The 25,989-nt window shown below is 58.2% G+C and overlaps 1 protein-coding gene across 2 annotated transcripts in view; it reads left to right on the forward strand.

Annotated features, from left to right (window-relative positions):
* The first annotated feature begins 1,246 nt into the window (after positions 1 to 1,246).
* Positions 1,247 to 25,989, forward strand: part of LOC116945731 (DNA topoisomerase 1-like) — a 30,480-nt gene continuing 5,737 nt past the window's right edge. Inside the window, exons 1-18 of one of the 2 annotated variants that reach the window (XM_076069753.1) lie at positions 1,247 to 1,859; positions 6,943 to 6,967; positions 8,274 to 8,352; positions 13,929 to 13,977; positions 14,531 to 14,583; positions 15,545 to 15,688; positions 16,245 to 16,320; positions 17,278 to 17,621; positions 18,115 to 18,230; positions 18,681 to 18,802; positions 19,465 to 19,587; positions 19,723 to 19,910; positions 21,634 to 21,778; positions 22,385 to 22,528; positions 23,468 to 23,650; positions 24,727 to 24,795; positions 25,068 to 25,182; positions 25,580 to 25,707. In XM_076069753.1, coding sequence (XP_075925868.1) covers positions 1,821 to 1,859; positions 6,943 to 6,967; positions 8,274 to 8,352; positions 13,929 to 13,977; positions 14,531 to 14,583; positions 15,545 to 15,688; positions 16,245 to 16,320; positions 17,278 to 17,621; positions 18,115 to 18,230; positions 18,681 to 18,802; positions 19,465 to 19,587; positions 19,723 to 19,910; positions 21,634 to 21,778; positions 22,385 to 22,528; positions 23,468 to 23,650; positions 24,727 to 24,795; positions 25,068 to 25,182; positions 25,580 to 25,707 — 2,142 coding nt within the window. In that variant the 5' untranslated portion in view covers positions 1,247 to 1,820. The other variant, XM_032960236.2, reaches the window with a different exon arrangement.

The raw sequence follows: 25,989 nt of genomic DNA on the forward strand, positions 1-25,989 counted from the left end.
ACACACACACAGATGACACACACAACTGACACACGTGTACACACACACACAGCTGACACACACACAGCTGACACACACAGCTGACACACACACACACAGCTGACACACACACACAGCTGACACACACACACAGCTGACACACACAGCTGACACACACAGCTGACACACACACACACAGCTGACACACACACGCAGCTGACACACACAGCTGACACACACACACAGCTGACACACACATACAGCTGACACACACAGCTGACACACACAGCTGACACACACACACACAACTGACACACACACACATCGACACACACACACATCTGACACACAGCTGACACACACACACATCGACACACACACACATCTGGCACACACACACAGCTGACACACACAGCTGACACACAAAGCTGACACACACAGCTGACATACACACACAGCTGACACACACAGCTGACACACGTGTACACACACACAGCTTACACACACAGCTGACACACGTGTACACACACACACAGATGACACACACAGCTGACACACGTGTACACACACAGCTGACACACCCAGCTGACACACGTGTACACACACACACACAGATGACACACGTGTACACACACACACACAGCTGACACACAAACACACACAGCTGACACACGTGTACACACACACACAGCTGACACACGTGTACACACACACACACAGCTGACACACGTGTACACACACACACACAGCTGACACACACACAGCTGACACACGTGTACACACACACACAGCTGACACATGTGTACACACACACACAGATGACACACACAGCTGACACACGTGTACACACACACACAGCTGACACACACAGCTGACACACGCGTACACACACACAGCTGACACACACAGCTGACACACGTGTACACACACACAGCTGACACACGTGTACACACACACACAGATGACACACACAGCTGACACACGTGTACACACACAGCTGACACACGTGTACACACACAGCTGACACACGTGTACACACACACAGATGACACACACACACAGCTGACACACGTGTACACACACACACAGCTGACACACACAGCTGACACACGTGTACACACACACACAGATGACACACGCGTACACGGACAAAGAAACAACCTCGTAGCCGACACGGGCTGCCGGGGCCACGTGATGTCAGGGACGACCCGCCCTCAACGTGTCTGCCGAGTCCTGATTTCTGTCGTGCACACCCCACCGTTCAAGGTGCTACTTTAAGGCCGAGCGGAACCTCGGGGAGGCCCAGGACCGTAACCGCAGCGCGCACCGCTGCCCGACCCCCACGTGCTCGTGTCGCCCCCCACGTGACACCTGCGCGCACGGGTACAGTGAGTGATGCGGCTCGGGTATGGGGCGCGTAAAGTAGCTCCCCGGCCACGCGCCCTTTGTATCCATCCGATATGAAATCGCGAACCATCACACAAGACACATATATGTATCCAGAATTGTGGATAAATACAGACACAGTAGAACTTTACAAAAAAATCCACCCACACAAATGGTAAACAAAAAAAAATCCTAATGATAAGACGGTCGTGACGTCACGCACTATAAGCAACCACGTGCGTGCGCGCGCTTGGTGAGCGGAGCACGTGGTCGGCGTTGAAGCCACGTGGAGCAGAAAGGACGGAGGGCAGGAGAGGCGAAGCCGCCTGGAGCCACGGTGTGCGACAGGTGGAGACGACTAGGTGGAGTCTCAAGATCCCAGGTGGAGCCGGCTGGGCCCGAGAGGAGAGGGGGGAAGGAGACGCTGTGAGGGTGGAGCGCGTGGAGCCGAAGTCATGGCCCTGGGATCGGACACAGGCGATGGCATCGTGGAGGTGAGTGTAGCCTGGCGTCGCGGGGTGCAAGTTGAGTGTGGAGATGCCCGGGTGAAGTGCGGGTGAGTGTTGAGATGGCCGGGTGAGGTGCGGGTGAGTGGTAGGCGAGGTGCAGTTGAGCGGGGGCCAAAGGTTCTTCTGCAACTACAACACTTTAGTCAATCCACTGCTGGACGAGGACCTCGCCACGCCTGCTATACGACCATACTTCACCGCGCTGGTCCAAGCGGGCGGGCGTGCGGGCCTGGAAGCGTAGATAAGAGCGGCCACAACAATGGCTGTCGATGGCCTCCCCTCTGCTGCCCGCAACGTAAAAGCGTCCACGGCGGCGGCGGCCTCTGAACGCCGCCGCCGCCGTGGGCGTTTCGGGGTCCTCGCTCCGGCAAAGTCAGAGTCCCGGCCTCACACTCTGCGGCAGCTTCCGAGCTCTGGCAGGATGGGGGGGTGCCGCGTGGCCCCTGTGCAGTGAATGCTGAGGCAATCGCAAAGGCTTCTGAGAGAACACCGTAAATCATCCCAACTCTCATACCACCCACACACCACTCACACCACCCACCCCACCCTCACACCACCCACCCCACCCACACACCACCCACCCCACCCACACACCACCCACCCCATCCACACACACCACCCCACCCACACACACACCACACACACACACACCACACACCATCCACCCACACACCACCCACACACCACCCACACACCACACACACTACCCATCCACACAACCCCCACCCACACACCACCCACACACCCCACACCACACACACCCCACACCACACACACACACTACCCACCCACACACCCCCCCCCACCCACACACCACCCACCCACACACCCCCCACCCACACACCACCCACCCACACACCCCACATACCACACACACACCACACACACACACCCCACACACACACCACACACACTACCCACCCACACACCACACACACCACCCACCCACACACCACCCACACACCACACACACCACACACCACACACACACACCACACACACACCCCACACACACACCCCCCTACCCACACACCACACACACCACCTACACACACCACACACACCACCCACGGGCAGTAAGTTGGCACAGTAAGGGGACACAGGTGGTACAAGTTGCCAGTCATCTCAGTCGGTGGACCCATGGCACCTGCTGGGTCTTGCCCCGTGACCTTCTGCCCAGTGGGCGTTCGACACTTCACGTGGCCTCAACGTGCACTTAGCCTGGCACAAGCGCCGTGGTGACGTCGCCGCCACTTAGTGGCGAATGACGATTGTTGTTATCACATACCAGTTGCGAGTAGCACCTATGAAGGCCGGAACGGCATACGAGGGGGTTGGTGGCCATCAACTACGCCCGACCGCCTTTGTCTCCCCAGTGGCGATGTTTACTACACACCGCACCAGGTACTGATTTGAGGCTGAGTCGACCTAGGGGACTCCCAGGACCGGGTCCAGATAATCGTCACCGGTGTTGGTGGCCGTGTGCAGGAAGCAGGAATCGAACCCGGGCCCACCGGGTTTGTAGCTTTCGCTGGATGAAGACCTCACCCTCGGGCCTGCTGTAGCCACACGATCCATCTGCAGTGCAGGGCGGCCCAAAAGTCAGGACACGCAGCCCCGAGACGTTAACTATCTCGCCTTGTATGCAGCAAAGTGTTGTGGGTTCCATCCCGACCCTGTGATGCCCGTATTTTTTGGAGTTTGCGTGCCTCTGTCCTCCGGGTCCTCCGGTTTTTCCCTCCACATTTATGAACACGCGTTTAAAGTAATTTGGCTGCTATTTTTCCACGCGATAAGCCACTTCGTTGAGCTATCATTTGTGGCCCGGTCGCTTCTGAAAAAGAGTTACATAGCTCAGTGGATTTTAGATTGTAAAATAAAAAGTTTATTTTTGTGATCTGCTTACCTTTCCTATATTTTAACTCCTATCGTTTTTGTAATGCATTTGTTGTAACTTTTTGACCCGCCCCTACAGGACATCTGTAAAAAAAAGAGCTTCATAGCTCATCGGATTTATCCAGGATAAATAAAGATTCAGATTGAGATTTTTAATTTAACAAATCACAAAGGCTTTTGTCATTTATTTAAAAAAAATGTAAACTGACTTCCATTTACTTTAAGGCATTCGAGAGTTCTCGTTTGAAATTAATGTAGGACTTCTTTTGAAAGATTTCAGGTGTAATTTTCGAGCATGAATCAATGACGTTTCGTCTCTTCATAATCAGGTTTCTTGGTCGAGTTTAGTAAATGGACGTATTGGCTCTACACCGGTGCAACATGGCACACCCATCCTCGTGAAACAGTCCAAAATCTACTTTTGAATCAATTGACCCCTGTCGCCAAGTTTAACGCGATTCAAAGGGTTTATTCACTCTACCGAGACTTGCTAAAAAAAAGGGTCAACCTTGACCGTTGATTTGAGTCCGTCGGTTGAATCGAGGAACCGGCCGACCAAGTCTCTCGGGGCACGGGGAGTCAAAAATCAGCTGTCTTTTTTGGAACACGGAGCAAGCGAATCGTCATCATGGCTGGTTGCTGCTGTACGGCGACAGTCGTTGCGGCTTCGTGTTCAGCCAGCTCGCATAAACATCCCGACTGCTTGGACATCGCGGGAACCGATTTTCACTCGCGCCACCGCCACCCCGACAGATTTGCTGACCGGGGGGGCTGCGAACCGCGGGGAAATAAATAATTCTAGCGAGAAATGTGAATTGTGTTCTACCGCACACCACCGTCCAGTACGTTCAAATGCCGTCTGAAAAGAAAAAAAACACGTATGAATAACGAAAGATAAAATATTCACTTTAAAGACTAAAACGGATTTTAAAAAATCATGCCAATGTTAAAATGTATTCAATAACCCCGTGTGTCCTGACGATCGGACCAGCCTGGATCGATTCTGGACATCCGCTGCGTGAAATACCAGATGATGTTGGAGGAATGCTAAGACGGACCGAGAGAGAGCGACAGAGAGCGACAGAGAGTTAGATGGCACCGTTGAACGGCGTGGAGTGGGGAGAGGAATTTGAGAGCACGGGAGTAGAGGTCGGGGAGAGTCGCAAAACCTTGAACGTTGTTAAGGCGTGCTTAGAGAAGAATAATGGAACCCAGCGTAGGGATTCTGTGTGATGTTTAATACCTGTGTCTCACACCTGTGTCTCTCCCGTGTCTCACCTGTCACTCACCTGTGTCTCACCCGTGTCTCACCTGTGTCTCACCTGTGTCTCACTTGTCTCACCTGTGTCTCTCCCGTGTCTCACCTGTGTCTCACCTGTCACTCACCTGTGTCTCACCCGTGTCTCACCTGTGTCTCACCTGTGTCTCTCCCGTGTCTCTCCCGTGTCTCTCCCGTGTCTCATCCGTGTCTCACCTATCACTCACCTGTGTCTCACACCTGTGTCTCACCCGTGTCTCACCCGTGTCTCACCTGTCACTCACCTGTGTCTCACCTGTGTATCACCCGTGTCTCTCCCGTGTCTCACACCTGTGTCTCACACCTGTGTCTCGCCTGTGTCTCACCTGTCTCACACCTGTGTCTCGCCTGTGTCTCACCTGTCTCACACCTGTGTCTCGCGCGTGTCTCGCCCGTGTCTCACCCGTCACTCACCCGTGTCTCACCCGTGTCTCACCCGTGTCTCACCTGTGTCTCACCCGTCACTCACCCGTGTCTCACCCGTGTCTCACCCGTGTCTCACTTGTCTCACCCGTGTCTCACCCGTGTCTCACCCATGTCTCACCCGTGTCTCACCCGTCACTCACCTGTGTCTCACCCGTGTCTCTCCTGTGTCTCAGCCGTGTCTCAGCCGCGTCTCACCAGCGTCTCACCTGTCTCTCCCCTGTCTCACCCCTGTCTCACCCGTGTCTCACCCCTGTCTCATCCGTGTCTCACCCGTGTCTCACCCCTGTCTTACCTGTGTCTCACCCGTGTCTCACCCCTGTCTCATCCGTGTCTCACCCGTGTCTCACCCCTGTCTTACCTGTGTCTCACCCGTGTCTCACCCCTGTCTCATCCGTGTCTCACCCCTGTCTCATCCGTGTCTCACCCTTGTCTCACCTGCCACTCACCTGTGTCTCACCCGTGTCTCACCCGTGTCTCACCTGTGTCTCACCAGTGTCTCACCCGTGTCTCTCCTGTCACTCACCTGTGTCTCACCAGTGTCTCACCCATTTCTCACCCGTTTCTTACACCTGTCTCACACCTGTGTCTCACACCTGTGTCTCACGCCTGTGTCTCACCCGTGTCTCACCCGTGTCTCACTTGTGTCTCACCCGTCACCCGTGACTCACCCGTGTCTCACCCGTGTCTCACCCGTGTCTCTCCCGTGCCTCACCCATCACTCACCCTTGTCTCACCCTTGTCTCACCCTTGTCTCACCCGTGTCTCACCCGTGTTTCACCCGTGTTTCACCCGTCACTCACCCGTCACTCACCCGTGTTTCACCCGTGCCTCACTTGTCTCACCCGTGTCTCACCCGTGTCTCACCTGTGTCTCACCCGTCACTCACCCGTGTCTCACCCGTGTCTCACTTGTCTCACCCGTGTCTCACCCGTGTCTCACCGGTGTCTCACCCATGTCTCACCCGTGTCTCACCCGTCACTCACCTGTGTCTCACCCGTGTCTCTCCTGTGTCTTACCTGTGTCTCACCCGTGTCTCAGCCGTGTCTCACCCGTCACTCACCCTTGTCTCACCCGTGTCTCACCCGTGTCTCACCCGTGTCTCACCCGTCACTCACCCGTGTCTCAGCCGCGTCTCACCAGCGTCTCACCTGTCTCACCCCTGTCTTACCCGTGTCTCACCCGTGTCTCACCCGTGTCTTACCCCTGCCTCACCCCTGTCTCACCCCTGCCTCACCCCTGCCTCACCCCTGTCTCACCCGTGTCTCACCCGTGTCTCACCCGTGTCTTACCCCTGCCTCACCCCTGTCTCACCCCTGCCTCACCCCTGTCTCACCCCTGTCTCACCTGTGTGTCTCCTGTGTCTTACCTGTGTCTTACCTGTGTCTCACCCGTGTCTCACCCGTGTCTCACCCGTGTCTCACCTGTGTCTCACCTGTGTGATGTATGCAGAGCTGGTTTACTGAACCCAAACGTGGTAAGGAGCCACAAGCAACGTTTCCTGTACACGTAAAACAACGCACCCTCACCCCTCTCACCCAGCTCACCCTCACCTTGCTCACCCTACTCTCACCCCACCCTCACTCTCAATCTCACCCTCACCCCACTCTCACCCCACTCTCACACCACTCTCACCCTCACCCCACCCTCACTCTCACCCTCACTCTCACCCTCACCTCACCCTCACCCCACCCTCACCCTACCATCACCCTGACCCCAATCTCAATCTCACCCCACTCACCCTCACCCCACTCACCCTCACTCTCACCCTCACCCACTCTCACCCTCACCCCACTCACCCTCACCCCACTCACCTCAACCTCACTCCACTCTCACCCCACTCTCACCCTCACTCTCACCCCACCCTCACCCACTCTCACCCTCACTCTCACCCCACTCTCACCCTCACCGCACTCTCACCCTCACCTCACCCTCACCCCACTCTCACCCTCACCCCACTCTCACCCTCACCCCACTCTCACCCTCACTCTCACCCTCACCATCACCTTCACCCTCACTCTCACCCCTCACTCTCACCCCACCCTCACCTCACCCTCACTCTCACCCTCACTCTCACCCCACCCTCACCCCACTCTCACACCACTCTCACCCTCACCATCACCTTCACCCTCACTCTCACCCCTCACTCTCACCCCACCCTCACCTCACTCTCACCCTCACTCTCACCCTCACTCTCACCCCACCCTCACCCCACTCTCACACCACTCTCACTCTCACCCTCACCCCTCCCTCACTCCACTCTCACCCCACGCTCACCTCACCCCACTCTCACCCTCACCTCACCCTCACCCCTCCCTCACTCCACTCTCACCCTCACCCCACGCTCACCCTCACTCTCACCCCTCACCCTTACTCTCACTCTGACCCCACTCTCGCCCATGGGAGGGTGGGAGACCACTCGTTCCCCCCAGTGTTGCTGTGATGTGGCTGTTGATGTTTTGGTTGTTGCTGTTGTGGTTGTTGATGTTGTGGTTGTTGTTGATGGGGTTGTTGTTGATGTTGTGGTTGCTGTTGTGTTGGTGTTGTGGTTTCTCTTGTGGTTGTTGAAGTTGTCGTCGATGTTGTGGCTGTTGATGTTATTGTGGTTGTTGTGGTTGCTGTTGTGGTTTCTGTTGTGGTTGTTGCTGTTGTGGTTTCTGTTGTGGTTGTTGATGTTGTCGATGTTACGTTTGTTGATATTGTGGTTGTTGTTGATATTGTGGTTGATGTTGTTGTTGACACACGCCACCATGTTTGTGTTGTGTTTGTCTATGCACCCAAAGCCAAGGCGTCATTAAGAGACCGGGGCATCAAGAAGGTCAGCAGGAAGAGCAGCCAATCCCTGCGCACCTCGCCTGACAGGTAACCCCCCCCGCTCCCCTACCACAACCACCTCTCCACCTACACCCCCTTAATGGGATGTTTGAACCATAGCGGTGACATTATTGTGCGTGTGTTTGTGTGGTGCTTTAGCTGTGGGAGGAAACCGGAGCACTCGGGAGAGAACACTCGCTCTCACGCTGACTCGCATACACACAACAACAACAACCGCCATTCGCCACCAAGTGGCGGTGACGTCACCACGACGCTTGTGCCAGGCTATGTGTACGTTAAGGCCACGTGAAGTGTCGAACGCCCGCTGGCAGGAGGTCATGGGGCAGACCCAGGTGCCACGGGTCGACCGACTAAGATGAATGAGATGACTGGCTGATGCACCACCTGTGCCCCCTACTGTGCCAACCTGCTGTGCTTTAGCCACCCGGCGCTCCGCTCGTTGTTGTGAGCATCACTCCTCCGCCCTCCATTGTTGTTGGAGGGCGACTGCCTCCAACTGCCCGGTAGCGTCCTTCACGAGCCTCCTCCACAGAGGCCGATCTTGACACCGCTGGTACCAGTCATCGGCAAGTCCACTCAGCTCCACATCCTCCCGTACCACATCACTCCATCTCTTCTCTAGTCCGTGCCGCGCCCGTTTAGCCCCCTCAATCCAGCCGAACAAAAGCTGTTTCGGCATGCGGTGGCTGGGCATGCGGGCTACATGACCCAGCCAACACAGCCTTGCCTGCCGGAGGATTTCACCGATGGGACTTTGGCCAGATCTTTGGAGGATATGTGAGCTCCTCACACAATCCAGCCTGGTTAAACCCAGGATGGATCGTAGGCAGGCCAGCCTAAATCTTTCTAACTGGCGAAGATGTTCCATTAGGGGGGGTCCACGTTTCGCCAGCGTAGAGAAGGGAGGGAATGACTGTGGCCGAGAAGACCTGAAGCTTCGTGCGGAGCAACAGACCAGGTAGCTTCCACACAGCATTGCGCAACCGATGAAAAGATAATGCTGCTCGACTGATTCGGAGTGAGACCTCTGCTGTCAAACCGGAGCCAGTCATGAGCACACTGCCCAGGTATGGGAAACTCTCCACTCTCTCCATAACTGCCCTATCACCAATTGGGAGTTGTGGGGGTAGAGTGTCCGATGGTACAAAATACCTAGGCAGGTACTTAGTTTTGGTGGGGCTGATGGTAAGTCCCCCACTCTTAGTGACAATCTCCAGGTTCAGCAGCAGTGCCTCCAACTCCTCCTCTGAGTGAGCAGCAATTACCAGATCATAGGCATACATAACGTGGTTGACCAATAGGGAGCCATCCCTTGTCTGCACCCGGGCATTGATCAGCCTCCCATTGTATCTGTACCAGATGGAAATTCCTCCGGTATGGCTAGTGAAGGCTTCATAAACTACGTGGTCGAAATAGATGTTAAATAATGTGGGAGCCAGAGGACATCCCTATCGCACCCCAAAGTGAACAGGAAGTGACTCCGACTTCCGGTCACGTAGTTTTACCCAGGCCCGCTCACCATCATGAAGGTCCTTAATGATCGTGAGCAGCGGGTCAGGGACTCCAAAAGCACGAAGAACAACCCAGAGCCCAGGCCTACTGATGGTATCATAGGCCTTGACCAGGTCAATAAAGCAGAGATGTAGGTCTTGTTGGAATTCCCTACACCACTGCTGTAGCAGACGAGCAAAAATATGGCATCTGTGCAGGACCGCCCTTTCCTGAAACCGCATTGGGGCTCCGCAAGCCTCTTCTCAGCGTGCCTGGCAAGGCTATGTTGAATAATCCTTGCCAGGACCTTTCCCGGCACACTGAGGCGTGAGATGCCCCTGTAGTTGTTAAAGTCTGTGCGTTCCCCCTTCTTAAAAATGGGGACCACCAGGGCATCCTTCCAATCCTGCGGAACCCGTCCAGTGGTCCAGACTTTTGTTATGATATCATGTAGGGCAGTCTGTTTACAAACACCACCCTCCCTCAGCATTTCGCTTGGGAGATCTTCTCTGCCCAGTGCCTTTCCTGGTCTCAGACTCCGGATCGCCTTCAGTACTTCCTCAACAGATGGCACCTCAGCCTCAGCAGGGTCATCCCCACTTTGTTCCACGAGGTTTTCCATGTCGAGAGATTTCCCCTTCCCCAGTCACAGAAATGCTCAGCAAAGCTTTAAACCTGTTCCTGGGGGTCAGACCTTGAATTACTGTTCTATCCCCTAATTATGGTAATAGGTATGGTGCTGCAGGTTACTTTTTTATGGAGTTAAATAGGGATTTGTGATCGCAGGCCATTGAGGCAGACTCCATCTCCTCAGCAACCCGCAACCACCACCCATCCTTGCAGCGCCTCACAGCTCTCTAAACCTCCGAGCAAAGGCTGCGGTAAGCCTCCTCATTCTCTGACGTGGGATGCTGTAGACGATTAGAGTGGGCCTGTCGCTTTTTCTCAACCATCCTGAACACCTCTGTCAGCCAGGGTGTCTGGGGAGGTCTGGACCGCGTACCTCAAGCAGCCATTGCTGCTGCATAAGTCAGTCCTAAACCTCGCTCATTTACCCTCGACATCTGGAGGAGTGAGGGACGATGCCAGAGGGCAGATCAGCTCCACGGTAGGTTCTGGTGTCAAGGACATGGGCCCGCATCCGCTGTTACTTCACTATGTAGTCCAGCAGATGTTCTTGTTTGGACCCGGCATGCATCCATGATGTTGTGTGGATGCGCCGATACCGGAACAGCGTGTTGGTAATTACGAGCCCATGGACTGCACAAAATATAGCAGCCTCCTGCCGTTGTTATTGAGCTGATCTGGCGCATGCCTTCCAATCACTCCAGACCAAGTGCTAGCATTATGACCGACTCGGGCATTGAAGTCACCCAACAAGATGACTCTATCCCGAGGGGGCCACTTTAGCTGGCACCTGTGACGGGAGGTCATAAAAGGCATCCGACTCATCGGCCTTGCCTGCATCCCTCCATGGATGTTCGACTTCAGTAGGGGCATAAGTAACCACAACCACCACTCCACGCCTCCGGTTGATGGGAAGGCGAGCCCAAAGGAGCCTGGGGCTTACAGCTTCCCACACCTCACCGCCATGCTCCCACGCCCCCTTCATTATTTTGTTCAGAAGAAGAGCTACTCCCTGTTGTTTTGGCAATCTCCTGCCTCGAGTAGAGAACTGTCTACCCCTCATGGTGGCAGAAGCCAGAGCCGCTCCACCGGAGCTCCTGAATACCACAGAGATCCAAGCTGTACCGGTCCAGCTCCCGACAGAGGAGTGGCAGCCTCCCCTCCGCAGTGAGCGTTCGAACATTCCACGTGGCCACACGTAATGTTTTTTTGTTTCTGGAGGAGATCCGAGGGTAAGGATTCAGTCTCCTGGTTTGACCAGGAGACATCATAGACGCCTGTCCCCCTGGGGCCTCCAGCACAAGCTTATTTATTAAATGTTGTCGTCGTGGTTTAGTGGTAATTATTTGAAGGTGGAGGGGTTACCAGCCCCTCGCACCCGTCCAGAGCCACCAATTGGTCGCTGTGGTGGTTACAAACGCCATGAGGGTAAAGGCCAATCGGCCCTCACCCCACAGCACTGCCCATGACAGCATTGCCGGTCCGGCACCACGAGGAGGTAGGGGGTTGTTTTGCCGCATACACACTCACTCGCGTACACACTCACACTCGCGTACACACTCACACTCGCGTACACACTTACTCGCATACACACTCGCATAAACACTCACACATAAACACTTACACTCACTCGCATACACAACAAAGACAAAGATGACAAAGATCCCCCGTATAGCCTTAACAGACTGTAGGGGCAAGTGCTGTTAGTGAGCACCTATGAAGACCGCAACGGTACACGAGGGGGTGGGTGGCCAGCACCACGCCGGACCGCCTTTGTCTCCCCAGTGGCGATGTTTACACATTGCACCAGGTACTCATTTGAGACTGAGTCGACCTACACACTCGCATACACACTCACGTACACACTCGCATACACACTCACGTACACACTCGCATACACACTCACGTACACACTCGCATACACACTCACGCACACACTCGCGTACAGACTCACGTACACACTCGCGTACACACTCGCGTACACACTCGTGTACACACTCACGCACACACTCGTGTACACACTCGTGTACACACGCACACACTCGTGTACACACTCACGCACACACTCGTGTACACGCTCACGCACACACTCGTGCACACACTCACGTACACACTCGCATACACACTCACGTACACACTCGCGTACACACTCACGCACACACTCGTGTACACACTCACGCACACACTCGTGCACACACTCACGCACACTCGTGCACACACTCACGTACACACTCGTGCACACACTCACGTACACACTCGCATACATACACACTCACGTACACACTCGCATACACACTCACGTACACACTCGCGTACACACTTGCGTACACACTCGTGTACACACTCAAGCACACACTCGTGTACACACTCACGTACACACTCACGCACACACTCACGTACACACTCGCGTACAAACTCGCATACACACTTGCATACACACTCGCATACACACTCGCGTACACACTTGCATACACACTCACGCACACACTCGCATACACGCTCATGTACACACTCACGTATACACTCACGTACACACGCGCATGCACACACTCACGTACACACAGTCATACACACTCGCATACACACTCACGTACACACTCGCATACACACTCACGTACACACGTACACACTCGCATACACACTCACGTACATACTCACGTACACACTCGCATACATACACACTCACGTACACACTCACATACACACGCACACACTCGCATACACACTCACGCACACACTCATGCACACACTCACGTACACACTCGCACGCACACTCACGTACACACTCACGCACACACTCACGTACACACTCACGTACACACTCGCGTACACACTCGCATACACACTCACGCACACACTCGCGTACACACACTCAAGTACACACACGCATACACACTCACGTACACACGCGCATGCACACACTCACGTACACACAGTCATACACACTCGCATACACACTCGCGTACACACTCGCATACACACTCGCGTACACACTCACGTACACACTCGCATACACACTCACGTACACACTCGCGTACACACTCGCATACACACTCACGTACACACTCGCATACACGCACACTCACGCACGTACACACAGTCATACACGCTCACGTACACGCTCACAAACACTCCCACGCGCTCTGCAGAACAGGGGGAAATGGAGAGATTGAAACGGAGGCGCTTCTCGCCACGAGGCGTGAGCGTCACCACGCGATGGCGATCGTCGGCAATGATTCGGTGCGTCCCGCCCACCCGCCCGGAGAGCTTCCCCAGCGAGGCTTCTCGCCGCTCGCCTTGCCACCCCGGAGAAGCCTCCCAACGGGAGAGGGGTGGTGGAGGGGGGGCAGCACCGCCGATCGGTTGCGGCGCGTGGCCGCCGGTGGCCGCCCCGGGCGTAGTTGGGATGATTTGCAGGTGGGGGAGGGGCGGAAATTCTCGTCGCCCGCCGGCCCGAAAGTTGAATCCGATCGCTCTCCCCGCAGAGGGAAGGACGTGACGAAGAGCACGGGGGACTCGCGCGGCGTCAAGCAGGTACCGGCGCGGGGGGGCGCTCGGCGCCGCTGGTCGCGCCGCGGCCTCCACGCTCGCGCGCGTGTTGAACTTCTCGCGCTCGCCGGATGACCGCCACTCTAGGCGGTGCGTGGCCCGCGGGCGCCGTTTGTTGAGCGTCGAGGGAACCACCGCCTGGAGCCGTGGCGAGCGATGAACCCCGCGGGAGGGAAAAGCGCCCAGTCGGCTCGTAGCGAGCGGGCGGGCGGGCGGATTGCGCCACGCGGCCTTCCCCGCTCGTCTGTGGCTCCTCTTCCTGTCGCCTCTGAGGCGTTCTCTGCCTACGAGAGTGAGGAGCGGACGCTGTGCGGTGGCGCCGATTTGCTCGTTGCGATTATTGTTGCTTGTGATTAACTCGGGGGCCGTAAAGTGACTTGCGCGTGACGCTCGTGAGAATCGCCCCCTCGGACCCCGGGTTCGCGGCGGCGGTGACGGCGGTGACGGCGGTGACGGCGGTGACGGCGGTGACGGCGGTGACGGCGGTGTTGGTGTGAGACGAGCGCCGTGTGCGTCTGTGTCTGCGCGAGCGTCGCAGGGAGCGGAGCGTGGCACGGAGCGCACCGCCGTTGAGGCCGGAGGCGATCACCGGCGAGCGCCGGCAGGCGAGGGTCGGCGACACGGGGGGGAGGGGTCCGGGGCCCGCTCGCCCGGCACGTTGTTCTGTGGGAAACGGTGAAACGGGGACAGGGCCCGCAGCGTGGCACGTACGGCGGGGGGGTCACCGGGACCCGAAACGCGTGGAGAGACGGGGATAGCGTTGGGGGGCTGGAGCTGGGTGATTGATGGGGCTAGCGTTGGGGGGCTGGAGCTGGGTGATTGATGGGGCTAGGGTTGGGGTTGGAGCTGGGTGATTGATGGGGCTAGGGTTGGGGCTGGAGCTGGGTGATTGATGGGGCTAGGGTTGGGGCTGGAGCTGGGTGATTGATGGAGCTAGGGTTGGAACTGGGTGATTGATGGGGCTAGGGTTGGAACTGGGTGTTTGATGGAGCTAGGGTTGGGGTTGGAGCTGGGTGATTGATGGGGCTAGGGTTGGGGCTGGAGCTGGGTGATTGATGGGGCTAGGGTTGGGGCTGGAGCTGGGTGTTTGATGGGGCTAGGGTTGGGGCTGGAGCTGGGTGTTTGATGGGGCTAGGGTTGGGGCTGGGTGTTTGATGGGGCTAGGGTTGGGGCTAGAGCTGGGTGTTTGATGGGGCTAGGGTTGGGGCTGGAGCTGGGTGATTGATGGGGCTAGGGTTGGGGCTAGAGCTGGGTGTTTGATGGGGCTAGGGTTGGGGTTGGAGCTGGGTGTTTGATGGGGCTAGGGTTGGGGCTGGAGCTGGGTGATTGATGGGGCTAGGGTTGGAGCTGGAGCTGGGTGATTGATGGGGCTAGGGCTGGAGCTGGGTGATTGATGGGGCTAGGGTTGGAGCTGGGTGATTGATGGGGCTAGGGTTGGGGTTGGAGCTGGGTGTTTGATGGGGCTAGGGTTGGGGCTGGGTGTTTGCTGGGGCTAGTGGTTACGGTTGACCCGGGGTGGGGGGGGGGGCTCTCCCCCTTTCTCTGGCCGCAGCACGGTGAAGCAGGAGAAGCCGAGTGGCGCCACTAACGAGGTGGCACCTCCTCCACCGCCTCCGGCGAGCGAGGAGGCTCGCGGGGACGAGGGAGGCAGCAAGAAGTTTCGCGCTGCGCGGGACGATGGCGCTGGCATCGCAGAGTGAGCACACACGATTCGGGGTCACGATTCGATTGGGTGTCAATCGCCTCTCGCCACACGCTGTGCCCTGCGACGGCTTCCGCCGCCCCGGTGCCGAACGGAGAACAGGCGACCGCGCCACCGCGGTCGCCGATCTCGGTGCCACGGGCCGCCAGAGCGGTGACGCCCCCGTACGGAGCAAAAGAAGACCGTATTGTGTTCGCCGTGCGTCTCCTCGTTTTTGTGACTCATCCCTTGCGGGAGATGTGTTCCCTCCCTTTCGCTGCCCCGTTCATGCAAATTGCATCTCGGGGGGGAGCAGGCAAGGGCTGAGGAGCTGGCGCCACCACCGGCTGTCCCAGCTCTGTACTCGTTGGCATGTTAGGATGTTTTTCATTCGATCAACGAGCGACGAAATCGGCACGCGTGTCGTCGCATGTGAATGCACGCACACACGTGTGTGTGCGTGAACACACGTGTGTGCGAGTACGTACGCGTGTGTGCGTGAACACGCGTGTGTGCGAGTACGTACGCGTGTGCGCTGCGTGGTGGTGACGTCAGCCGCTGTGCTTTTCAGGCAGTCGCCATTACAGAAGAAAAATTTGAGCGACACCGAAAACAGGAAGCGCAAGAGGGAAGCGGCCAAGACGAAGGTGACCCCTCGCGTGCGCACCCTCGATGCGGTGTGCCGCGCCGCGTTTGTGACTCGTGTCCGGCGTGCTGTCACCTTTGCGTGGTGGCGCTGTGGTTTTACGATCGTCTCCCGGTGTTGTGCCGATCGTGGCACCGGCGTCGTCGCGTCGCGAGACCCCCCGTGCGGAGGTCTTGCACGGCGGTGCGAGCCGCCTTGCTCAAGAACGGCCCACAGAAGCGGATATCGCGGAGCTACGTGTGAGATGCCTTCTCGTCCACGCACAGTCGACGGCAGGATTTGAGACTCGTGTGCTTGCCATATTAAGTTGAGAACCAGTTTGAATGTGATCAAGGTTTTATTAGCCCAGTCATTGGTGACTGGGCTTGAGACCATCAACTCGCTGAAATTTTAAGAACCCGATTTCACTATCTGCATGAGTCTATTGGTCTCTGTGTGAGTCTGGGTCTTTGTGTGAGACTATGGTTCTCTTTATGAGTCTATTGGTCTCTGTGTGAGTCTATGCATCTCTGTGCGAATCACTAGTGCCCAATCTTGATTTGAAGCTTTCGTGACTGCAGGAATCTATACTCTTTGGTTCTTCCGGTAAAGTCACGTAGGTAGAAAATAAAATAAAACAAATCACAACCATGAACAGTTTATGGTTGTTCCATCATATCTGCCGGGTACGAGTCTATTTTGCCGAGTTAATTTCCCCCCCCCCCCGCATCCCCAGCGTTTGGCATTGCTGCTGCATTGGCACTCATGCACCGCCCGTGCTTCTGGTGTTGTTGGTACACTTGGGCTACGCCCCTCCCCAAACCTTTATAAACAGTTTGCCTTTCGAGGCGTACTCCTTTGCCTGATGACGACCGCTTGTGTTGCGATTGAAGCGCGGTTTAAGCAATGGCTGAGGTCCGGGTTGGAGCCCAGGAGGGTGCCTTCGGTGGTGTTTGGTGGCCGTGTTTTCCGCGTTAAGGAGGAGAAGCCCAGGGGCAGGAAGCGGCTGCGCTCCGAAGCGGAGGAAGCGGAGAGGGAGGGTGGTGAAAAGGTCGGGAAAGCCGACGGGAAAAAACCCCCGCAGAGAGAAGAGGGAAGGAAGGACTCGGCGAGGGAGCAGAGGGGACGGAGAGAAAAAGATGAGGACGAGAAGAAGAGGAGGAAGAAGAAGAGCGATGGGGAGCGGCAGAAGGAGGCGAAGGGGGAGGCGAAGGAGGAGGTGAAGCCGGAGAAGAGGCGCGCAAGGACTAAGGGGCAGTCCTCCGAGGCAGCGGAGAAGCGTAAACGCGTGAAGGAGGAGGAGGAGAAGTCCAAGTGGAAGTGGTGAGTGGTGGGGGGGGGGTGGTGTGCGAGTCTCTCCTACGGGGGTCCATAATGGGGCGTTGCGTCAGTGCGGCCCGGTACCTGTGTCGTGGTGGGGAGCCGCTCTACGGACCCGGCGACACCGAGTTCCATTCCCGCTCGCGGCACTCACCGGTGATGATCGGACGTGGTGTCTGAAAGAGTGTTCCAGGTCGGCTTGGGTCAACTCCATTGAAATAGCACCTGGTCAATGCAGTGTGGGCCTCTCCTAGATTTACTCGGCCTTAAGTGAGCAGCTGCTGCCACTTGTAAACATCGCCGCTGGGGAGACAAAGGCGGCCAGGCGTGGTGCTGGCCACCTGCCTCCTCGCGCGCTAAGCCAAGCTTCATAGGTTGCTCGCTAACAGCGCTCTCCACAACGGCCATACGGGGATCTTTGTGCTCTTGTGTGTACGACACTTACGATAGATACACACACGCGCGCGCTGCTCCCCCGTTCCCTCCGCCACCCCAGGTGGGAGGAAGAGAAGCGTGAGGACGGAGTCAAGTGGACTTTCCTGGAGCACAAGGGGCCGCTCTTCTCCCCGGAGTACGAGCCCTTGCCGCCTGCTGTCAAGTTCTACTACGACGGTTAGGGCCCCGCGCTGCCCCACCCCCCCCTCCCCCCCCCCCCCCGCGTTGCGACTCGTCGTGACAGCAGTGGCGACGGTGGTGGTGACGTTGGTGACGGTGGTGATGATGATGATAACAATGATAGTGACGTGGCGACAGTGATAACGATAACAGTGGTGACGGCAGCGGAGGTGGTGGTGGTGACGGTGGTGACGGTGGTGGTGGAGGTGGTGGTGACGGTGGTGGTGGTGGTGACGGTGGTCGTGGTGACGGTTGTGGTGGTGGTGACGGTGGTGGTGGTGACGGTGGTGACGGTGGTGGCGGTGGTGGCGGTGGTGGTGACGGTGGTGGTGGTGACGGTGGTGGTGGTGGTGGTGACGGTGGTGACGGTGGTGGTGGTGACGGTGGTAACGATGATAACGATGGCGGTGACGGCGTTGACGCCGTTGCCTATCCCGTTGGGCCTAGGCAAAGAGGTGAAGCTGAGCGTTGCGGCGGAGGAGGTGGCCACGTTCTTCGCGAAGATGCTGGAGCACGAATACACGACACGGGACGTCTTCCGTGAGAACTTCTTCAGGGACTGGAGGAAGGTGAGGATCCGGAGATTAGGAGTGTGGAACGTGTGTGTGTCGACGTGTGTGTGCTTGTGCGTGTGTGTACGCGTGCACACATGTGAAAGGACAACATCGGGGGGCAGGGAGGAGCAACGAGCCGAGCGCCGGGTGGCTAAAGCACGGTGAGGTGGCTCATTGGGCGGCACAGGTGGTGCATACGACAGTCATCTCAGTCGGTCAACCCATGGCACCTGGGTCTGTCCCGTGACCTCCTACCAGCAGCGAATCTTCCACATTGCTTGTGACGACCTCCACGTGCACTTAGCCTGGCGCAAGCAACCGTGGCGACGTCACCGCTAATGGTGGTTGGCGTACTGCGGTAAGAACCCGGTGACGAGATTTAAATTTTACATCGGTGCTGGGCCTCTCCTAGATCACCTTAGCCTTAAACCAGTGCCCTGTCTTTGGTGCGGTGTGGTAAACAACCGCACCCGACCAGGTTTTCGTTTCAGGCCGAGTCGACCTAGGGGAGGCCCGGCACAGCAGCCCCAGACACCACTTGCCACTGATGTTGTGCGCCCAGGTCACGGGGGGGGGGGGGGGAGACTGGCGGGGCGGCGGCTTGGCGCGCGGGCTCGCGACCCCTGCCAATTCCCAACTCTCGTGCCCTCCCCCACCACCCGCCTCCCACATCGCAGGAGATGACGAAATCGGAGCAGAAGATCGTCAAAGACCTGGACAAGTGCGACTTCAGGGAGATGCTGGAGTACTTCAAGGCCCAGCAAGAGGAGCGCAAGAACATGCCCAAGGAGGAGAAGCAGGTACCGAGCGACGCCGCAGCCGCCGGGGAGACGAAGGCGGCGGGGGTTGGCGGTGCCGGCCCGCACGCGTCGCGGCGGCCCCCCGGACGTCCCGGTAACGTCCGCGCGGTGCCGGCGGGGCCGATCTGCGCCCAGGAGCTGAAGAGGAGGAACGAGGCGCTGCTGGAGGAGTACGGCTACTGCACCATGGACGGGCACCGCGAGCGCATCGCCAACTTCCGCGTGGAGCCGCCGGGGCTGTTCCGCGGGCGCGGCGATCACCCCAAGCAGGGCAAGCTGAAGCTGCGGCTGCAGCCCGAGGACGTCATCATCAACTGCAGCCGGTGAGGGAGGGGAGGGAGGGAGCGCGGAGACGGTGAGGGAGAGAGCGCGGAGACGGTGAGAGGAGAGAGCGGAGACGGTGAGAGAGAGCGTGGAGACGGTGAGAGAGGGCGCGGAGACGGTGAGAGAGAGCGTGGAGACGGTGAGAGAGAGCGTGGAGACGGTGAGAGAGAGCGTGGAGACGGTGAGAGAGAGCATGGAGACGGTGAGAGAGAGCGGCGTCGATCAGAGACGGTGAGAGAGAGCGGCGTCGATCAGAGACGGTGAGAGAGGGCGCGGAGACGGTGAGAGAGAGCGGCGTCGATCGGAGACGGTGAGAGAGGGCGCGGAGACGGTGAGAGAGGGCGTGGAGACGGTGAGAGAGAGCGGCGTCGATCAGAGACGGTGAGAGAGAGCGGCGTCGATCAGAGACGGTGAGAGAGAGCGCGGAGACGGTGAGAGAGAGCGGCGTCGATCAGAGACGGTGAGAGAGAGCGCGGAGACGGTGAGAGAGAGCGGCGTCGATTGGAGACGGTGAGAGAGAGCGGCGAGACGGTGAGAGAGCGGCGTCGATCGGAGACGGTGAGAGAGAGCGGCGTCGATCAGAGACGGTGAGAGAGAGCGCGGAGACGGTGAGAGAGAGCGGCGTCGATCAGAGACGGTGAGAGAGGGCGCGGAGACGGTGAGAGAGGGCGGCGTCGATCGGAGACCGTGAGAGAGAGCGCGGAGACGGTGAGAGAGAGCGCGGAGACGGTGAGAGAGAGCGGTGTCGATCGGAGACGGTGAGAGAGAGCGGCGTCGATCGGAGACGGTGAGAGAGAGCGGCGAGACGGTGAGAGAGCGGCGTCGATCGGAGACGGTGAGAGAGAGCGGCGTCGATCAGAGACGGTGAGAGAGAGCGGCGTCGATCGGAGACGGTGAGAGAGAGCGCGGAGACGGTGAGAGAGAGCGGCGTCGATCAGAGACGGTGAGAGAGGGCGCGGAGACGGTGAGAGAGAGCGGCGTCGATCAGAGACAGTGAGAGAGAGCGGCGTCGATCAGAGACGGTGAGAGAGAGCGGCGTCGATCAGAGACAGTGAGAGAGAGCGGCATCGATCAGAGACGGTGAGAGAGAGCGGCGTCGATCAGAGACAGTGAGAGAGAGCGCGGAGACGGTGAGAGAGGGCGGCGTCGATCGGAGACCGTGAGAGAGAGCGCGGAGACGGTGAGAGAGGGCGCGAAGACGGTGAGAGAGAGCGCGGAGACCGTGAGAGAGAGCGTGGAGACGGTGAGAGAGAGCGGCGTCGATCGGAGACCGTGAGAGAGAGCGCGGAGACCGTGAGAGAGAGCGCGGAGACGGTGAGAGAGAGCGCGGAGACGGTGAGAGAGAGCGGCGTCGATCGGAGACGGTGAGAGAGAGCGCCGAGACGGTGAGAGAGAGCGTGGAGACGGTGAGAGAGAGCGGTGCGCACAGTGGCAGCCGCATGGCGGTGATGGTGATCAAATTGGAGATGGTGATGGCGATCGTAGTGGTGGAGAGCGGTACAGAGCGAGGGTGGTGGACGAGCGACGGGCAGCCAAGGCCCATGGTTAACGCGGTGACGGTAGTGGTGATGATGAGGTCGGTAGCGATGGCGGTGGTGAGGCAGCTGTGGTGATGTCGGCGATAATGATGATGGCTCACGGCGGCGATGACGATCGTGCTCATGGTGATGATGATGGCGGTGGTGGTGATGATGATGGCGACGACGACAACAACGAGTGCAGGGACTCCAAGGTGCCCGAGCCCCCCGCGGGCCACCGGTGGAAGGAGGTGCGGCACGACGGTGCGGTGAGCTGGCTCGCCAGCTGGACCGAGAACGTGCAGTACCAGAACAAGTACGTGATGCTCAACGCCAGCTCCAGGGTCAAGGTGAGCGGGTAGCACACTGGAGGTCGCGCGGAATTCTCACTCGCTCGCGTGGTCATTGCTGCTCCTCCTCGTGGCGGTGGTGGTGGCGGTCTGCCTGATCATTCCTCCTGGTGGTGGTGTGCCTGATCATTCCTCGTGGTGGTGGTGGTGTTGGTGGTGGTGGCGGTGTGCCTGATCATTCCTCCTGGTGGTGGTGGCGGTGTGCCTGATCATTCCTCCTCGTGGTGGTGGTGGTGGTGTGCCTGATCATTCCTCCTCGTGGTGGTGGTAGTGGTGTGCCTGATCATTCCTCCTCGTGGTGGTGGTAGTGGTGTACCTGATCATTCCTCCTCGTGGTGGTGGTAGTGGTGTGCCTGATCATTCCTCCTCGTGGTGGTGGTGGTGTGCCTGATCATTCCTCCTCGTGGTGGGTAGTGGTGGCGGTGTGCGTGATCATTCCTCCTGGTGGTGGTGGTGGTGTGCCTGATCATTCCTCCTCCTCGTGGTGGTGTTGGTGGTGGTGGCGGTGTGCCTGATCATTCCTCCTGGTGGTGGTGGCGGTGTGCCTGATCATCCCTCCTCCTCCTCGTGGTGGTGGTGGTGTCGGGGCGCTTGTGCCACCCGCAGGGGGAGAAGGACTGGCAGAAGTACGAGGTGGCACGGGAGCTCAAGGGCTGCGTGGCGCAGATCCGCGAGCAGTACCGCAGGGACTGGAAATCGCGCGAGATGAAGGTGCGGCAGTGTGCCGTGGCTCTCTACTTCATCGACAAGGTGAGGGTCTGCGGGGGGTAGTGGATAATGTGTGTATGTTGTATGTGTATGTATGTATGTTGAACTTATTTCGCACCGTGCGTGTCCAACTGCACTAATCCAAGGCGCAGGGGAAGGGACAACACGATAAACACAAAAATAAGTTCTCAAGACATAGATTTTCGATGCAGATTATTTAAAAGTGCTTAGCGTCAGTGGCTTCCTAATATCGGAAGGAAGAGCATTCCAGACAGCCGCAAAAGCGCATCTGAAAGAACGCGATGTTTGGGACCGTTTTTGTTCAATGGCTAACAAAAAAAACGCTGTGAGGATGACGGTGTGTGGGCGCGCGTACACGTGTCCGTGTCTATATCCACGTCAGCCGCTGTCAGGCCACGGCTGAACGTGTACACACATACATACTCGTGGGGAGTAGTGGCGCAATGGTTAGTGCACTGCGCTACAAACCGGGCGACCCGAGTTCGATTCCCGCTCACGTCCAACACCAATGACGATTATCTGAACTGGTCCTGGGCCTCCCCTAGGTCGACTCGGCCTCAAATGAGTACCTGGTGCAGCATGCAAAAACATTGCCAAAGGCGATCGGGGGTGGTGCTGGCCACCCACCCCCTCGTGTACCATGCCGGCCTTCATAGGTGCTCGCAAACAGAACTAGCCCCATCAGCCTATTAAGGCTATACGGGGGATCTTTGTCTTTGTGTGCTGGAGACCCTGGGAAGGCAAAATCCCACTTGGCGGGCCCAACCTCTAACCCAGCCCCTAGGAGTCTTTCAAGAACCACACCGAGGTTGGCCACGTGGAATGCCCGTGGCCTCCTGCCAAGCGGGGGCCTACGTCACTTAACGTGGCCTCAAAAGGCACCTCGCAAACGCCGTGGTGACGTCACCGCCACTTGGTGGTGTTGCTGTGCGTGCGTCCGTGCGCGTGCGGGCCCCGTAGCTGGCGCTGCGTGCTGGTAACGAGAAGGACGAGGGCGAGGCGGACACGGTGGGCTGCTGCTCGCTGCGCGTGGAGCACGTACGGCTGCACGAGACGCTCGATGCGCAGCACAACGTCGTGGAGTTTGACTTCCTGGGCAAGGACTCGATCCGCTACTACAACAAGGTCCCCGTGGAGAAGCGGGTGGGTCCCCGGCCGCCGCCGAGCGCCGGGCCCTCGCGGCCCAAAACGTCAAGCGGCCAGCGACAAACGGCGCCGTCAAAGTCGTTGCGTCGAGGGTTGAACGGGTTTGTTGAATCGAGCGGGGTTATTGTTGCAAGAGCATCGGAAAAGAGACCACGCATAGACCCATGGACTCGCACAGAGACCCATGGACTCGACAGAGACCCAAGGACTCGCACAGAGACCCATGGACTTGCTCAGAGACCCATGGACTTGCTCAGAGACCCATGGACTTGCTCAGAGACCCATGGACTCGCACAGAGACCCATGGACTCGCACAGAGACTCATGGACTCGCACATAGACCCATGGACTCGCACAGAGACCCATGGACTCGCCCAGAGACCCATGGACTCGCACAGAGACCCATAGACTCGCCCAGAGACCCATGGACTTGCACAGAGACCCATGGACTCGCACAGAGACCCATGGACTCGCACAGAGACCCATGGACTCGCACAGAGACCCATGGACTCGACAGAGACCCATGGACTGGCACAGAGACCCATGGACTCGCACAGAGACCCATGGACTCGCACAGAGACCCATGGACTCGACAGAGACCCATGGACTCGACAGAGACCCATGGACTCGCACAGAGACCCATGGACTCGCACAGAGACCCATGGACTCGCACAGAGACCCATGGACTCGCACAGAGACCCGTGGACTCGCACAGAGACCCATAGACTAACATTTGAACCCATAGACTTGCACAGAGATGCGTAGACTGACACAGAGACCCCTTCTAAGCTCACACGGAGCCCTATACCTGCCCCTCCCCCTGAACAAAGAGCACTCCACCTGTTTATGCGCAGCGTCTTGAGGCGCAGCAATAGAAACCCGCGCCGTGCTGCACCGCACAGGAGACGGGCACCAGCAAGACGGCACCAGCAGCAGCAGGAGGAGGATCCGTCGTGGAGACGGAGCGCCGAGAGAACCACGAAGGGCGGTGGCGGCGCGGGGGGGAGGGGAGAGGGGGGGAGTCTGTGCCCAGCAGTGGAGTGAGCATGGTCAATGGTGATGTCGTCGTTTCAGGTGTTCAAGAATCTGCGCCTCTTCACGGAGAACAAGTGCCCGGGGGATGAGCTGTTCGACAGGCTCAACGTGAGCGAGCACGCACGCACGCACGCACACACACACACGCACACACACACACACGTCTCCTCCGCACCGCTGCCGTCCGGCTCCTCGCCGCCAGTGCTGCCGGCGCAGGGATTTCGTGTTAGAGTGCACGGCGTGTGTGCGCACGCGCGCGTGCTCTGCGTGCATGTGTGTGCGTGCGCGGTGGCGTGTGTGTGTGTGTGCGCTTGCGTGCGGTGACGTGTTTGTGCTTCTGTGTGTGTGTGTGTGCATGCGTGCGTCCACGCTTTCCACAGTCCATGATGCTGAACAAGCACCTTCAGACACTGATGGACGGACTCTCGGCCAAGGTGTTCCGCACGTACAACGCCTCCATCACCCTGCAGGAGCAGCTCGCGGAGCTCACCAAACGTGCGCCGAAACGCACGCACGCACGCGCACACAGACAAAGATGTCCCTTATAGCCTCATCAGGCGGTTGGAGCAAGTGCTGTTAGCAAGCACCTATGAAGGCCGACGCTGCGCACGAGAGGTTAGTGAGGTTAGCACCACGCCTTTGTCTTCCCAGTGGTGGCGTTTATACACACCGGGTAATTACTTCATGCCGAGTCGACCTCGGGGACGCCCGGGACCGATTCAGATAATCGCCGCTGATGTTGCCCGTGAGCGAGAATCTAAATTCGAATTGCGCGCACATGCCCAACCATCATACGCCCCCACCCCTACCACGTACGCACAAACCCAATTGGGGACAAAAATATTTAATTGCTCTCAACTTCCCCCCCCCCACCACCACCCGCCCTCCACAGCGGACGACTCGGTGGCCGCGAAGATCCTATCGTACAACCGCGCCAACCGCGCAGTCGCCATCCTGTGCAACCACCAGCGCACGCCGCCCAAGTCCTACGAGCAGTCCATGGCCAACCTGCAGGCCAAGGTGCGGCCGGGAGACCGGGCCCTCCCCACGGGGCCCTCCCCACGGGGCCCTCCCCACGGGGCCCTCGCCACGGGGCCCTCCCCACGGGGCCCTCCCCACGGGGCCCTCCCCACAGGGCCCTCCCCACGGGGCCCTCACCATGGGCCCCTCCCCAGGCGGCCCTTGTGGGGCCTCTATGCGGCCCTGCACAGTGGGATCTAAATGGGTTCTCTTCTTAGGGCCGTTTGTATGTGGCCTAAGGGCCTCCGGGCCAGGCCCGTGAGGGTGGTGTGGCGGGTTGGA

Source organism: Petromyzon marinus, chromosome 25 (assembly GCF_048934315.1).
Source record: "Petromyzon marinus isolate PM22_M1 ecotype Great Lakes invasive population chromosome 25, UKy_Petmar_22M1.pri1.0, whole genome shotgun sequence".
NCBI lineage: Eukaryota > Metazoa > Chordata > Hyperoartia > Petromyzontiformes > Petromyzontidae > Petromyzon > Petromyzon marinus.